Below are 17402 nucleotides of genomic sequence, written 5' to 3' on the forward strand. Positions count from 1 at the left end.
TTTATTATGTTTTGATGAGAATTGTTTAATGTAATGATTTTATTTTTTTCGCATAGGTTTTATCTATTTACATATTTTGTGATTCTCCTTGCGTTTGTGCTCTTTATTCAGTTATCTGTTTATTTATTTCTGAATTTTTGTTTTCTTTTGATTTTGTGAGTTTCATGATTCATTTCTATCTTGCATTTCTTTTTGAAAATGCGAAAAGAAATGTTAGTGACGTTATTCTTTAGATTGTAAGTTGATATGAAAATCTGTTCAATTTGCATGAGATGATCTCGTGCTTCTATTTTTTTGATTGAAACTGTTAAGTATCCAAATCGTTTGTTTTTATTTTTAATTTTCAGTTTTCAGTTTTTCGAGAAGTACGTCTCTGAATTCGGTGTAATTTTGATTTTTGAGAATCTTCAAAAGAAAAAATAGTTCTTTTATATTTTTGTGATAACTTACGTTGTTTTATCACAGTTGATAGAAAAGCAAAATCTTTAAAAAAAAAAGTTTTGAAATTAAAATGCAAATAAAGCAACATGTTTTTTATAAAGAACCCACGCAATTTTGAGATGCGTGAATTCAAAGGAATGGTTGGATTTTTATAACAAGTGAAAAATAACATCAATTAAACAAATACTCAATGATTCGCATGAATTCCATTGAAATAGGATGTACAATTAATCTACAGGGGAATTAATGCTTGTGAATGGCAACAAATAAGGAGCCTTAGGGTCTTTACTTCTTGACTGAAGCATTGGCTTGTGCCCAGAACTCGTTCACGTTCACCAACTGCGCCTTTGTGGGGTTGACTGTAATCTTCCAAATGTTCTTGTCATCAGGTCCTGTGTAGCCCACAGAAGTCATGAAATCCTCCCATGTTGCATAGTTAAACATCGGCGATTGCATCATTGTGCAGAACACCTCAAAGCAATACTCATCTGTGGTCTTGTCGTCATACAGCGTGACTGTTGCATGTGGATTCTGGCTTATTTGCTCTGCCTTCCCGCAGAAGCGCGATCCCATCCAGAAACCAAGTGTAGGATGGAACGAGATTCTTCCCATCATCCGCGAGTGAGGTACACCTGCTTTGTCTACTGTCGTCAAGAAGCACGGCTTTCCAGTCAAAGATGCGCGATACATAATTTGCGTGTCACGGTCATATGCTGGTGGCTCGCATACAAGCACCTCAGGAACATTTGTTGAGATTACGTGCTTTTCCACTGATCGCAAAGCATATCGCAGAATAACCCACTTTGGATCCTCTGGACCCGCGTAACCATACGTCTTTAATGAATCGTTCCACATCTTCTTTTTCGTTTCCAACGTTCGATCAACCCAGCACACCGCATCCACAACAACCTGGATCATATCCTTCTTGTTCACAAACAACAGATTCACATTCGGGTTGGCATCAATCTCCTTCACCTTCTTTGTGTTTGCACCAGTTACATGTGCAAGGCCAAATTCTGTGCTGTAAATAGTCTCCATCATTCGGCTCTCCTGGTGCAACGCATTCCATGTAATCAAATACGCGTTTTTGTCGACTTCCATCGCTGCACGCACTGCAGCCATGGCCTCCTCGTTCTTGAATGGGCCTGATGGCAATGGCTTCAGAGGCGCTTTTCTGTCGATGTCAAATGTATGAGGATCCTGTGGAACGCCAGCAAACACTTTGTTCCCGTGCACAACGGAATGGATTGTGAAGAAGACAATTCGAGCACGCTCATCATCTTTCCCTGTGTATCCATATTGTAGCATCTGATCTGTCCACACTTCCGCAATATCCTCCTTTTTCGCCGAAACTCGCGCTGAGCAGTGTGCAACAACGTTGTTGTAGTCTCCTTCTGGATACAGAGACAATGTCACGTGCCCGTTCTGCTCAATTTGTCCTACCTTGCGTGTGTTGTTTTTAGTGAAAATGAAGAACCCTGCTTTTTCTGAATGTTGAAGCAGAACCATTCTTGAATTCAGGTGCGTTCCACATCCGGTTGAAAGCACACTCCAAAAATACTCTTTTTTATGAGACAAAAAATACTTCTCGGCTTCGGTCATATTTCAAGTTATGTAAATAACACAATCCAATTAAAGGTTAACTTGATCATCTTTTATTTGTTAAATTTTGGAACAAAATTTTTTGTTTTAGGAATTTTGTTCCACCCAACATTTTTGAATATTTTTCCACATTCAACAATTTTTCTGAATAATTCCGGTTTGAATCCTTTCTCAAATTTAAGAATTCTAATAATTTCCAAAAAGTTTGTTAAAAAAAAAAAAAAAAAAAAATTATACCTGATAAAAATGTGAAAAAATTGTTTATTCTCCTGGGAAACTGAATCTGGTCCCAAAGCCTGCAAGTTATTGCAATAATCGTTCAATTAAAGCAATAACAGGATGGATTCAGTCTTGTCCTCAATTCGGATTGAACCAAATTTATCGGATAAGCAAGAATAAACTAATTTTTTCACAATTCAAGATTCAATGATTGAAAAGAAAAAAGGAAAAAATTTAAAAATCGAAAATTTAATTAAAATAACAAAAGAGTTTTGAAAAAAAAAAGCATGCCTGTCAGTTTCTGTGTATTTCTTAAAAAATCAATGAAGAAAAATTATTTATTAACTCTATTCTTTTTTCCAGAACATTTCTAACCCTTTTCTTTAAATATAAACTTTCATTTTCTTCAATTTCATTGTTTGTTTCAATTTCTCTTTAATAAACTTTTCTTTTCTTCTCATCCAAATTCATTTCAATTTTAAATGATAACTCTTTCATACAAACCTTTTCGTTGCAACTCAGCGGTGATGCAAGCACTTTATAACCATTCGATTCGAAAAGCAAGTATTGTTTCATTCCATTAATAATTGATTTATTCCAACAATTATTCGGTAACTCTTCGTGCCTAGAAAAAGAAGAAGAAAACATTTAAGAAAAATGTTCAACTAAAATCATTAGAAAAAAAAAAATAAAAATAAAAGATCAAACATCAAAAAGAAGTGCTTTGTTTTATTCTGTTTTTCTTTCTACTTGCTTGGATCTGAAACTTCATCCATTCGCCCTATTGAATTATTATTAGATATATCAGATATAAAAGAAGAGACAAAAATTGGAGAATTAGAATCATGAACACCAAAAAGATAAGAATTACACTGTGAGCAAAAAAAATCAATAAGATTGTACACATAATTCAATGTACGATCACCTAGATTATTGTTCAATAACTGTGTTAAATAACCAAATTCACTGTCACAATCATTCTTACCATGATGTTCGGCAAAGAATGAAAGTGAGCAGTTTATTTAAAAACAATAAAGAATTAGGAGAAAATGGTGAATGTAAAATTTGTGAATTACGAAAATGAGGACCATTATCACAGAAAAAATGAAAAGAATAAACATTGGAAAAAATATCGAAACGTAATAACTTATTTAAACACTCCAAAACAAAACGATAATCATGAGATAAAATTTCAGAAAAATAATTAAAACAACATTTTTGTAAAGCTCCAAAACAATCAACATAATAAACAACAAAACATAAATGAGAGATTTGTTTTTTATTAAAGAAAGATTTACCAGTTTCATTATTTGAAATTGGCAAGCTCCAATTTTCTTTTAAATCCATGATAATAATCACTTCATCTTTTTTCAGCTTTTCTTTCTTTTCATAAAAATAATTTCTTTGATGTTGGGCCATTTTTTTATGCTGAATTATTAAATTCAATTCATCATTTTCTTTTTGGCCTATTTCTTTTCCGTTTCTTTCTGTTTCTAATTTTTTCTTTTCTAAATATTTTCCTCTTTCACAGATTTCACACAAATCTGTTCTTTTCTTTGATTCTATAAAATTTCTTGTTTTTTTGCAAAATGTCGAATACGACATTTTGACATCAATTTCTTTATTCATGTTTTCAAATAATTCTTTTTTCGTTTTTTCAATAATTCTCCTTTCATTTAAAGAAAATATTCTTTTTGAAAGAAAATTACTATTTTCGTTTTTTTCTTTTTCAACATTTGCTTTTTCACAAACCTTTTGAATACCAGAATGCGATTGAACGAAGCAGGTGTTTTCATTATCGGAAGAAGATGTGAAAGTGATATGATTATGTATTTTTTGAATTTGAATTTCTTTTTTTTTGATTGTTTTTGTAATTATTATTTATTTTTCTGTTGATATTGTTTAATTTTGATTCATCAATTATTTTTTTATTATCTTTGTTATTTTCTAAAGAGTGGGAGTGTTGAAGAACTCCATGCTCCAAGAAATGCTCAGATGAAGTTGTATTTTCTTTCTCACTCCGCTTGCTTTGGATAATTCCGATCGGCGAATCATCTCCTCCAATTAACTGAGGCTGTGGATGAATGGAAGAAGCAGCAGGAGTCATTTTTGAACGGTTTTATCCTTAAATAGATTGATAATTTGTTGAAAATAAATCATAATTATCAAAAGATGAAACAAATTAAATTTATTTCCGAAAAATAAACCTTTTTTCGCTGTCTTCCATTTTCGCAACTGGCAGAGCTGTTTTTGACCAGCCATTCTTCTATCTTTTCAAATTGTTCTTTTTCTAGATATTACACCAAAAATGATTCAAGATCGAAAAACTTTAATTCAACATCGAAAAACTTTAATTCAACATCGAAAATTATTATTCAAAATCGAAAATTATTATTCAACATCGAAAAACTTTAATTCAACATCGAAAATGTTTAATTCAAAATCGAAAAAGAAGTTAATAAGTTCAAAATTTCAATTCAAGTCAAAATCAAGGATATTTTATAGACACAAATGTTGATAATAACCAATGTTTATTTATTGGAAATGTTTTTCTTTCGTTTTAAACGACTGTTTTCTATGACAAAGACTGATATCAATCGATTCTATTATTAATATGAAAATTAAAAATGTTTTATTTTTTCAGTTTCCAATGCAATATATGAATTCAAAACATTTCGTATTCAATAAATGAGATGAAATTCTGTCTTTTTGTGCACAAAACAAGATCATGAACTATCCTATCACTTTTATTTTTTTTCTTAAATTCCTTGTAATCTCCTGAACACATGTGAAAAGTTTAATTATCACTCAGTTTTATCCTATTTCCACTATTTCACACAACCTAACACCAAAAAAACATCAAAAAATATTTTTCTGATTGAAATTTACAAATTTCTCAGATCATTCACTGAAAAAAAAGAAACTGGCATAAGCACAAATTTAGAAAAATTTTTTTCAAATTTTTAGATGATAAAGAATTTTCGATGTTGTTTTAAACTTTTTCGATTTTGAATTAAAGTTTTTCGATCTTGAATTAAACTTTTTCGATGTTGAATAATATTTGGTGTAATATGTCAAAACAAAACACAAAAACATAATTAAAGAAATTTGCAAACTTTTATCATTAACTTTCTTTATTCTCTCTATGTCTGCCAGGGACTCATTTCTTTGATTGGCTTGCAGATTTTTTGAGTAATAATATTCACTTTTTGTTACCAGCCAGCCATACTCTCTGAGTTCTGTAAGTTGAATTTCAGAAGAAATCGCAAAGAGAAGAGAAACTCTATCGTTTAGACCAAGCAAAGCGTAGAGTTGAGACAGATTTTTCAAAATATTTCTTAACTTGTCTAAAATGAGTAATAATATACGTTAATCAGTTTCTGTAATTTTTTTAATTGCAATGGGTTAAATAAATGGAAAATTTACGAAAAATTCAAAAATATAAAAAAATTGATTATTGTCAATGAAAATTGCGAAAAAAATATGGAAAACAAGGAATTGATAAAAAATAGTTATTCAATTACAAAAATCATGTATTTTTAACATTTAAATATCAATGAAATAAAGATAAAAATTTATAAACTGCAAATTTTTTTTAAAAATTTCAACTGTTGAATAATAATGGCTTGAAAGAATAACGAGTTAAATAAAGAATTTAAAAATATTTATTGATGTTCATCGAAAAATAGTTTAAAGAAGAAAGGCATAGGTGTATTTAAGGTACATTTCCTATCCTTGTTTATTCTATAAATCATTGTGATAAATAAAAAGTAGATTTAATAGCAAAACATTTGTATGGACTAGAATTTTGAAATTCGTTTTGTTCCTTGAGAAAAATCAATTTTTTAAAACCACCCATAAATCTGAGTATTTTTTCAAAATTTTGATAAAAATTGATAATTTTGAAACAAAAAGTTGATGAAAGGCCGTTAATTATTATATTGACCTATTTTAATAATTAAAATTTGAAGAATAAAACATTTCAAGAAATAAATATATTAAATCAAAAAATTTGATCGATCCCACAATTATATTTTTAATATCCAAAAAATAAGAAATTACTTTCTTTCGTCAAGAATTGAACCCCAGCTTGTAAATCTGAGACAAATCAAATGTTTAGAAATATTATAAAAGTGTGCACTGGATGATTATTAACATTTCATTCAATTCTTTACAATTTTTGATTATGATTTTTAGGAAGATTATTTGCATGCAGTTTGAGGATGTTTATGTTACACAATGATGATCGTGAACAAAGAAACATTGGATAAACGTATGTATGCATTCTTTTCATGAATTAACATTGTTTTATTAAAATTTTTGACAAAACATATAAATTATCATTAATTTTCTTCTGAAATGAGTAGATGCAAAAAGATATATCAGAATTTAGTGGATTTAAAGAATGCATTCTGAAAACAGAATCGCTGACAGAAATATAGTTCTTTGGGATTATTGTTCCATCGAGTTTAAAGATGACAATCACATCTGTGATCGAATCGAGCAGTACAAATGGCGAGCTGTTCATGAAGAATTGTGCGATGAGTGTAAATGGAGGAAAGTAAAACGCTATTGAATTTTTCTTGATCAAATCGACAGAAAAGATGGTTGAACTGGGGCTTGTCACGATTTCAGATGTGAAATCATCAGTCTCGTTGTTTTCACTTTCTCTTTCATCAGCAAACATGAATGAACAGGAATACAAAGTGAAACTTTTAAATTGTACACTGCAAAGATTGGAGATTGATGGAAGCGGAGAGGCAACTGTATTTGGAGGGAATATGGGTGTTGGGATGGTGATGAATGGAAGCAGAATTGAAGGGGCAGTTTCGTCGAAGAGCAAAGAAGGAGGAGCACTGAAGATGGTATTGAGTGAAGGAGGATTTGTAACAATTGAAAATAGCTCATTTACTGGATGTGTCTGTGAGAACGGGAGTGAGAGAGGAAAAGGAGGAGGGATATATCTGGATTGCAGTCTGAATGAAGAAGGATTTCAGCTCTCATCGATTAAATTTTCTGGATGTTCAGCAACAGTTGGGAAGAACATGTTTGTAAAGAGTGGGAATCTTGTGAATAGTGTGAATACAGAGCGTTTTGCATTTGTTAACACAAATTACGAGGAGGATGGAAATGCATTTGTTGGAGAAGATGAGAAATATGGAGAAATGGATCTTCGAGTATTTCTTGTTTCTTTGAGATGGGTGGAGGTGTCTGTATCGACTGGTGGGCATGACACATTGGGATGCGGGATTGAAAAATTCCCATGTCAATCGATGAAAAGTGGAATTAATCACATCGACAGAAGCGAGACAGAAGGAGAAAGGAAAGTGAAAGTGAAAGATGAAGTGACAATTGAAGATATTTATTCATTTTCAGATGCACTTGTGATTGAAGGATGTGTGAATAAGGGAGATGAAACCAAACACAAGCCAATTCCTTTTAAAGGGACAATCAATGGAGATTCTGCATCGTCTTCTGTTATTTCATCGACTTCCTCGCTCATCTTGATATCTTTGAAGCTGCAGATTCTAAGTCAATTTGTGCCAAATATAAATTCTTTGATCTCTTCGAGTGGAGTAATTCAACTCGAAAGCTGTTCATTTGACATCCAATCAACAACAGTTATTGTTCAATACTCATTGATATCCACAACCACTGAAAGTTGCACATTAAAGGGATGCAGTTTGTCAGATTGTTCATTTGTCAAATCACCATTGGTGATGGCTTCTTCTGTTTTATTTGAGGGCAACAACTTTTCAAACATTATGAACACTGGAAGCGGTGAAGAAGGAGGCGTTGCAAAAGTGACATTGCAAGGGAATGAAGATTTGGTGATGAAATCAACAAATGCGTCATTTTGTTCACTTTCATTAGACAAAGGAAAAGGTGGATTCTTGTATTTGGATTGTTCAGAATGCTTTGATTGAAAGACGTTCTGAATCATTTTCATTCATTATTTTATTTTTTGTTTTTTCTCACTTCTTCACCCAATTTTTGCTTTTTAAGAAAAATACGATTTCAACTGATTCAAGCAATTAAATGCAGTTATGAAAAATGAAGAAATATGAATACATATTATTTGCTTGAAAAAGTGAAGTGAAAAGCATTTAAACGATCATTATTGCGAATAAAAAGATAAGGAATTCCAACACTGGATTTTCTAATATTCTGAATGCGAATGTCATAGTGATATAAGGTTGAACATCTTATATATTTTCAATCATAAGAAATAACACAATAATAAAAATGATTCAAAACTTGATAAAAAGAAACAAAGATATATATTTATTTTTAAAAAACTACCATTTCATATTATTAATAATAAAATTAACGATTGTTAATAATAAAATGTTCAGAAAATTATTTATTAAAAATAATTTAAGTTATCCAAATTAATAAAATTAAAATATGGGTTTGATCAAATGATTCCATTTAAATAAATTAAATTTCAAATTTGTATTTTTCGTGAAAATATCAAACAAATATAAGTGTGCAATGCATTTAGAGACATTCAAGATATTTTTCAGGATTTATATATGTATAATTTTTAATTTTTTGAAAAAATACTCAAATTTATGGGTCATTTTTTTAAAAAAGTTTTTTCTCAAGAAACAAAAATTTTTGCGAAAAATCGGTCCATAGAAAAGTTTTTAAATAATTTTTGCTTTTCAAACATCGCAAAATCAATCTTTAAAAACAAGAATTGCAAAAGGAAGACAGTTACATTTATGCAAAAAAATGAAATGCAAAAATATCACAAAAATATTGTTTGTTGAAAAAAAGAATATAAAAATAGATAGATCTTAGTAAAAGCTATTCAAAATATGTCCCCGATTTCATGGACGTTGCCTGATTGGCTGGTTAATGTCCATTCAAATTTAACAAAAAAAAAAAAAAAAAAAAAAAAAAAAAAAAAAAAAAAACGAAATTTCTCAATGACTAATGAATAAAAATATAAAAACAAACTGCAAAAGTATCTGCTGAAACAAGTTAAAAAGTGTGGTGTCTGCGTTGAAATTTATTGGGGACTTTTTGTTGATTTGCAGCTTCAAACACCAAAAGTGCCAATAAGTAAAAAAGTCCCATTAAAAAGTTGACCCTAACACTAACTATAAACAACATGTATCGAAAAAAAATTAATGCTAACAATTTATCTTGATTGAGCAATCCATTATCTAACAATATGAGATGAATACATTTGATAATAATCCGATTTCCATGATGATGATTTTTTTCTGAAAAAGTGGATAATTTTTCATGGTTTTTGATAAATAATAAAAATCGGGGTTTAATTTCTCATCTTTATTTCGTATATTTACATAATATAACATTAACATCACTTTCTGACATTCGTCAAAAATCAAAATTTTCACAAAAAAATTATTTTGAAAATACTCAATTTGATAAAATTTGAATAATTTGTTCACCAATTCTAAATAATTACTTAACCAAATTTAAAGTAAATAGTGTAATATACTATTTTCACAAATAAATATTCCATTTAAAAGCTTGGGAAAATTTCATTTCAATTGCAAAAATTTTAATTTTGTTTGAAAAAATTACATTTTGAGTGCAAAAAATTTTAATTTGATTAATTTTTGGTATGTTTATTTAATTGTTTAGTTCTTTCTTTCTTTTTCTTTTCTTTTCTTTCTTTTTTTTTTAATTTCGTTGTGTCTATCAAACAATTAAAGCTTTAAAAAAACAAGAACATAAATAAAACAAATTATTTACAAATTGAAAAATACAACAATTAATGGAAACTTTGTTTTTCTTCATTTATTGAAGATTGGGGCCCTGAGCGAGGAGGATAAGATGAATAATATGGCTGCGAAAGATAAGACGATGATGAAGGTGAAGTTGAAGTAAAATCCGAAAGTGTAGATCTGGCCATGTTCCTTGGATCATCATCAGATCTTTGTGAAGATTTTGAAAGAAAATAATTTAAATCGTTTGGATATGTTTCCATTTCCCGCTTGTAGCGCGAAGAATGCGCAAAGGATGGATCCCGAGAATATTGTGCTGAATCACTGAGAGATTTACAATCGGACCAGGAATCTGTACTACTGTATTGAGGAGAATTCGAAGAATAAGAAGAATAAGGCGAAGAAGATGAAGAAGATGATGTTGAAGATGAAGGATAAGAAGAACGATAGGCCGAAGTTGGAGTTGTGTCTTGATAAGATGGATAAGATGGATAATCGTATGAAGATGATGAAGTGCTTGGGTAGTCATAAGAAGATGAAATGTATCCATCACGAGATGGATACAAATGATCTGATTGAGGAAGTGGAGGAGAAGTAGAATGTGTTTGAGGATAAGGATAGTCATAGTTGGAAGATTGCCCTAAATTGGTGCTTTGTGGAGCTTTTGAAGAATAATCCACTGAAGATGGATAAGAATCAGAATAAGACTGCTCACGACGAGGATGTTGAGCCGATCTTCTGGGCTTGAAATCATCAACATTCCTGAAATCGAAGGGACGTCCGTCTTTTTTGAATGACTGATCTTGTTTTGCATCTGCTATTTCAGAAGCGGGCCTGGAAACAGAACACATATTTTGAAAAATATTGTGATATATTGGAAAAATATATTGTATAAAATTATTAATAACTTTTTTTCGAACCTCTCTGTTTTACACCTATTGCAATAAGTCCTTCTTGACCAATTCAAATTTCCGCATCTAACACAATTCAGTTGATTTTTGATAGATTAAAAACAAATTATTAATTTTTGATAAAAAACTGTCAAAACTGTTTACATGTCCAATCCCCAGGCCAAGCTTCCCTGTTTGAGCGATCTACAAATTGTTGAATAATTATAATTTTAAAATACTCAAAAAATTAACCTTTTTTAATATTTGTTCCATATTTTTTAAATGGTTGTTTTCTTTCAGGCATAAACATGTCTTTTGGAGGAGGTTTTCCATACGGCCTGAAAGAAAGTTTTGGGCTTTCTTCACTCTTTGAAGGAAGAACCTCAACACTTACCACATTTTCATGAAACTTTTTTATGTTTAAATTGTTAGGATAAGTTATAACGAAAATTATTCAGTTGTTTCTTATTAACATGAGTTCACAGACTTTCTTTCCGTTATACCACTCTACAGCACTGTCTGCTGCATCACTTTCAGAATATGTTATAAATGCATCACAACTTGGTTGACTTTCTTCATTTTTTTTAATAGTGACCTTTTGTTCACCAGTTTCTCTGTCTATTTCAATTATACCAACCATTTGAAACGCTTGAATAAGATCCTCTTTTGTAACCAGAGGAGAAAGACCACTTATATGAATTATACGACAGTCTTTTGACATTACAACTTTTAAATATCTAATTAACAAAAAATTTTACAACTATTCACTTTGAATAAGCCCATAAAAATTTAAATTATTGAAAGATCAAAGCAGATCACAGTTCGCTGGGATGAAATCAGCCCTACAACTTACACAAGAATCATTGCTTACTGGAGTTCTACCACGATATTATGATCATCATAAGATTTCATTTTCTATTCCTCGTCGAGACAATCGACATAGTTTTGCAATCAATGCCCTTGCATATCATTCTGAGACTCAAACATTGTATACAGGAGGAAGAGATGCTACAGTACGGGCTTGGTCAATGAGAGGAGTATGCTATTTGCGTTTGTTTTTGAAAACTTTAGTTTTTAATTTTTATTTTGAAATATCTAACTTTCATAATATTTTTAAGGATTTGAGTGAAATGAGATGTGAAGCTTCTTTTGAAGGGCATTTTGATTGGGTCAATGCAATTTGCTTTCTTGAAGGGCACATCAGTTTGTGCAATATATTTCATATTTGAAATTATTTTAAATTAAAACAATTCAAGTGGTTTCTGCGTCATCCGACAAATCTCTTCAACTTTGGAACATGGCGACTGGACAACTTGTGGGAACTTGCAAAGGCCACACTGACTACGTTAAATGTCTTGTGTCTGTACCTCATTCTCGAACCTTTTATTCAGCTGGATTAGACGGAAAACTTTTTCGTTGGCAAGCTGTAACATACGAAGTTCCGATGGTATTTAAACCACAGACAGTTGCCCAATTCTTAAATGATTCAAAAGAAAGTATTTATGCTTTGGCCTTATCTAAGGATATGCACACAATTGCCGCTTCAACAATAACTGGTACAGTTTATATTATTGACACAGGAACGGCCAATTATTTGCGGCAACTTAAACACCCTGATGTAGTGAAAAGTGTTCTCTTTTCAAGTGATGATAAATTCGTATGACTAATCTTTCATAATTATTTTTATTTTTTCATCCTCAAACTATATTAATAATGATTATTTTCTTAAAAAAAAATAAATAAATAAAAATACAACCAGATTCTCACCGGGTGCAGCGACGGGTGCCTGCGTGTGTGGGATGCGTCCAATCTCGTGTGCCACGTGGAGATCCCCTTCGACGACCCGATCTGGTGCATTGCGGCCGACGAGATGACGAGGCGAGTTTACACCGCCCACCGCAGCGGCACGATTAGACTGACGGCGTTTGAAGACAGAGGGAGAAAAGGTGCTGTGCCAGAGAAAACAGCGCCAGAGAGGGAAAAAAAGAGGAAGAGCGATGGGAAGCTGGAGAAGCAGCGGGGCAGCCTGCGGGCAAAGTGGAAAGGCGGGGCAAAAGGAGGAGGAGGAAACGGGGAACGAGAGAGCGAGGTTGGAGAGAGCAACGATGGGGAGCATCAGAAGGGGAAAGCGGCGACGGTGCCGCTGCATGTGTCTATGCTGACGCGCCCGACGTTCAAGATCCACTCACGGAGGCCGACGATGAAGGAGCTGAAGATGCTGCAGAAGCGGCAGAGGAGGAAAGCGCAGATCATTGCGGAGAAGCGGAGAGAGAGGGAGATGGAGCGGATTGTGCGGAGGAGAGAGAGGGAGGAGAGGAGGGAGAAGAGGATGAAGGAGAAGGCGGATGCAGAAAGGGTTGAAAAAGAAAGGGGGAAGAATGCGAACAAAGAGAAAGAAGTGCACAAGGAAGAAGAAGAAGAAGGCAATGAACGAAAAGAGAATGGCGCTGATAAAACTGAAGTTTCATTAACAGCAGCGCATGCTTATGAATCCGATGCCTCCACATCCTCCATCAGCACATCCAGTTCAGATGAGACAATTTCCTCTGTCCACACTTCAGAAATTGACATCTCAAGCTCTTCTTCTTCTGACGATGAAGACGAAGAAGACGCAGAAAGTTTGTTGCTTGCTGAGCAGAATGCGAACGAAAGGCGGGGTTCTCTTCAGCAGAATCAACAGAAACAACAACAACAACAACAGAATGAACAGCAAATACGACAGAGAAGCAAAAGGCAGCAGCAGACAAGAAGAACGGCGGGCATACTCAGCATGATTATGATTGAGAAGCGCAATCCATCCACTGGAATCAAAGAGAGCTGGCTGGTTGTGTCTACGTCGGATAGAACACTCGAATTCTGGGTATGTGGAATATATGTGGATATGAATTTTTGTTAATTTTAAACAAAAAAAGAAAGAATAATTCTGTTGATAATGAGTATTTTATAGTTGTGCAAGAGATTGAGAGATGGACTTTTTATCTAAAAATTTATTTATACTTGATAGTTTTTAATTATTGTTATTCCTTTTTATTCTTCATTAAAAAATATCTTATTTTTTTCAAAAATCTTTTAATACATCATTTCACTTCTCTCTCCTCCCTTCTTCAGCCCGTCTTCTACTCCCGCGCACAGCCCACATTCCGTCTCCCCAAGCACGTGATGATCAGTGACATTGGCCTTGTGGAGCATTCAGTGCTTCCAGACAGAAGACACATCCTCACCCGCGACGAAGCGAATATGGTGTGTCTGTGGGACGTGCTGACAGGGAGGATGATGAAGGAGCTGGGAAGGGGGAGCATAGAGGAATACGAGGCGATTTTCCCGAAGCCAACAGAGTACAGAGCGAAGTGGTTCACTGCAGACACGAGAATTGGGGTGTGGAGGAGTTGTGTGTGTGGTTGTGAGTGTGTTTTAATGATGAATTTATTGTTATTTTTTTTCCTTTTATTGTTTCATATAGTTTATTTTTCTTTATTTTGTGCTTGTATATCATTTGTCGGTTTTTATTCTATTTCTTTCTTTCTTTCTTTCTTTCTTTCTTTCTTTCTTTCTTTTTTTAAATTTATTAATAATGTAAATGCAGTGTCTGACAATCACAATGGAGATTCCTGCCTGTTTTCGCTGTGCATATGCTGTGTTTAAGAAGATACCGAAGCGACTTTCAAAAAAAAAGAGAAAGGAAGAAAGAGAGAGAAGAAAGAGAGAAAGAAAAGAAAAACAAAAGTTGAGAGAACAAAAGAGAAAGACAGGGGCAGATTCGTCTTCTGAAAGGGAATTGCTTGATGAAAGTGAAGAAGAAGAAGAAGAAGAAGAGGATGAGGAGGAGGAGGAGGAAGACGAAGAAGAGGAGGAAGACGAAGAAGAGGAGGAAGACGAAGAATACAACAAAGAAGGAATACAAGGAAATGGAGGAAGTGGAAGAGGAGGAGTGGGAAATGAAGAAGAAGATGCCAATGATGAATTGGAGGGAGAAGAGGAAGAGATATGCGAGCTGGTGAATTTGGGTGAAGAGTGCCTGCTGAACCTGTTTGAGACATGGGATGGCATTGAAGAATCGCCTCCTCGTATGCTAATTACTTTTCTTTTTTTTTCTTTTTCCTATTTTAATTTCTTGTTCATTTTTTCCCCCATTAATTTATTAATCATGTAATGTTTTGAATTTTGTATTTTGGATATGCTCATATCCTTTGACTTCAATTTTTGCTGATGGGCTTATTTTTGTTTTGATATATTGTAAATTTTTAATTCTCTTTGTGTTTAAACCCTCTTCCAACATCATTTTTTCACATTGTTTTTATTCATGTCCATCACAAATATTAAATTCTTTTTTTTGTCTTTTTTTTCCCCCTTTCTCTAACAGCTCCTCCTGTTATTCCTTGGACTGAAACAGGTGAATACATTCCACCTGTTGATCCACAAAGCATCAAGCAACATGAACAGCCCAACGCTCTTCCACCTCTTCCTGTGTGCAAACTTATTATTTTCTCAAGAGATTTCATTTTGTTCTATTTAAATAAATCTTTCTTTTTTTAATATCATAAATGTCTTTTATTTTCAATTTATTGTTCCGTAACAACCACTTTCAAATATGCAATTCATTCATTGCCTTTGCTTATAATCTATTAAATACTTAACTATTATATATATACATATTCATTCGTGCAAACGCCTTTCAAACAATCCCTCCACATTCCTTCCTCTTCCCCTCCTTCCCCCCTTAACCCCTTTCCACCTTCCCTGCTTCCCTTTCCTATTCAGATCTTCCCCCCAAACACCAGCATCGTCTGCTTTGATGAGACAGGGCAGGTTGTCTTGCGAAGCTATGTGGCTCAGCTGAGAGGCTTGCGCTATGCCACTGCTGCCCCTCCTTCTCAGCCACTTGTGGTTAATTCATCTCAACAACTGCTTCCTCCATCCGCTCCTTCTGCACATCCATATTCATCTCCTGCATCATCATCATCATCATCATCTTCTTCCACTTCAGCACCATCTTCTTCACCCGCTGCAGATGCTCCTGGAACAGCCCTTGGAATGCAATCATCAGGTTTGGCGCCAGCATCTTCCCCATCTTCAATCCTTCCCCCAATCACAATCTCCAACCCAACAACATACCCTCCTTCTTCTCAGCCTTATCAGTCTTCTTCTTTCTCTTCTTCTTCTTCTTATTCGTCTTCTTCATCTTCTCAGTCATCTCCTTCTGCAGAGTCTGAAGGCAAGCGCTTCAACGAAGTGCAGCGGATCCCTCGCTGGCTGGCGATGCTCCTTTTGAAAGGGGAATTTCCGTCTCCGCCAGTTTTGGTCTCCTTCCAGCTCGTTCACATCGCATCTCCTCCGCTTTCTGCACTCCCTGGCCCTTCTTTCTACCACCCTTTCACCTCACCTGTGGGTGCTCCTCCAACACACATCATCAACATCGGCACGTTCTCTTTCTCAGCCACGGAACACTTGCTTGCTTCAACCATCCACACGTTTCTGCACCAGAGCTATTTGGCTCTTGTAGAGTCAGCCCCGCCCGCGGCAGTGGCAGCAGCGAATGCAGCGATTGGAGGGCTTGCAAAGGGGCAGAACCTGGCGAGTCTTATTCATCCGACTGATATTGCTCTGTCTTGCAATGGGATTTCGATTAATTTGTGGGACACACTTGCCACAATAAAGAACATGCTGTGGTGCAAAGGAGAGCCTGTGGTTATTAACTATCATCCGTCCAGGTGCAAATGAAATCAACTGTGACGAAGTTTCAATTTTTGGACAAACATTTTGTGATATTTCGTGTATATTTGGGAAAAGCATTTCATTGTGTGTAATTTTTTTTGGTTTTTGTTTGTTGTTTTTGTTGTTGATATTTGCATAGCTTTTTTTTGTTTTATTCAAACAAAGAATTTATGTTTATCCGAATAAAATAACGCTTGTTATTTGTTTTACAAAACTTAGAGCTGCATTTATTACATTTAAAAAGAATTTGGAAAAGTTAATATTCAAGACCAATTGGTATTCATAACACAAACTCTCTATTTTGAAAACTTTAAATTTTCTTTGCTCAAGCTCTTGAAACAAGACAATGTCAAGAGAATAAACAAAGATATGACAAAACGTTTCAGACTTATTCTGCAATTAACTGAATTTTTTCCCTCATTCTTCAATAAATAAAATGTGTTAATCATCAAGAAATGAAAAATTTTTGAATAATGATATTTTTTTTTGGAACTATGAGAGATGCAATTAATACATTTCTGAATTAATCAAAAAAAAAAAAAAAAAAAAGAAAGAAAGAAAGAAAAATTCCTTAACTGTGTGATATTTGTCAAAATAATTTTCTCTTCTTATTGAATAAAAATAATTCCGAAAGAATTGTAATGTTTGTTCATATGATTTGTGATTTTTGGTGAACGCTTTTGGAAAAATATTTTTTTAATGCACTTCTCGCCTCTCTGACATGAGTCAAAAAAATGCAAAAGTGATCAAATTCAATTAAAATTAATGAAGATTTTAACAATTATATTTTTATCAAGATTTCCCACTTTGAGATCATTCGATCAAACATTTA

At 33.4% G+C, this 17402-nt stretch overlaps 4 protein-coding genes across 4 annotated transcripts; 2 read left to right on the forward strand and 2 right to left on the reverse strand.

The window, feature by feature from the left end:
* Positions 1–415: 415 nt before the first annotated feature.
* Positions 416–2076, reverse strand: MONOS_914 (uncharacterized protein). The gene has a single exon (XM_067879607.1). The coding sequence runs from the start codon at positions 2041–2043 to the stop codon at positions 727–729; it is 1317 nt and encodes a 438-aa protein (XP_067728583.1). The 5' UTR covers positions 2044–2076; the 3' UTR covers positions 416–726.
* A 4790-nt stretch (positions 2077–6866) lies between these two features.
* MONOS_913 (uncharacterized protein) lies at positions 6867–8189 on the forward strand (the record flags this gene model as incomplete). Its single annotated transcript, XM_067879597.1, has 1 exon — positions 6867–8189. One exon carries the CDS (start codon positions 6867–6869, stop codon positions 8187–8189), a length of 1323 nt encoding a protein of 440 aa, XP_067728584.1.
* A 1550-nt stretch (positions 8190–9739) lies between these two features.
* Positions 9740–11613, reverse strand: MONOS_912 (putative RNA-binding protein EWS). Its single transcript, XM_067879586.1, has 5 exons — positions 11346–11613; positions 11111–11267; positions 11017–11062; positions 10889–10945; positions 9740–10802 (listed from the first exon to the last, which is right to left on the reverse strand). The coding sequence occupies exons 1-5, from the start codon at positions 11577–11579 to the stop codon at positions 10016–10018; spliced, it is 1281 nt and encodes a 426-aa protein (XP_067728585.1). The 5' UTR covers positions 11580–11613; the 3' UTR covers positions 9740–10015.
* Positions 11614–11688: 75 nt separating this feature from the next.
* MONOS_911 (putative WD repeat domain 48) lies at positions 11689–17037 on the forward strand (the record flags this gene model as incomplete). Its single annotated transcript, XM_067879575.1, has 8 exons — positions 11689–11895; positions 11977–12061; positions 12115–12515; positions 12618–13718; positions 13967–14233; positions 14442–14922; positions 15219–15322; positions 15617–17037. 8 exons carry the CDS (start codon positions 11689–11691, stop codon positions 16574–16576), a joined length of 3606 nt encoding a protein of 1201 aa, XP_067728586.1. The 3' UTR covers positions 16577–17037.
* Between the last annotated feature and the right edge of the window lie 365 nt (positions 17038–17402).

The sequence above is a fragment of the Monocercomonoides exilis genome, assembly GCF_001643675.1.
Source record: "Monocercomonoides exilis strain PA203 chromosome Unknown scaffold19-1596985, whole genome shotgun sequence".
NCBI classification, from domain to species: domain Eukaryota; phylum Preaxostyla; order Oxymonadida; family Polymastigidae; genus Monocercomonoides; species Monocercomonoides exilis.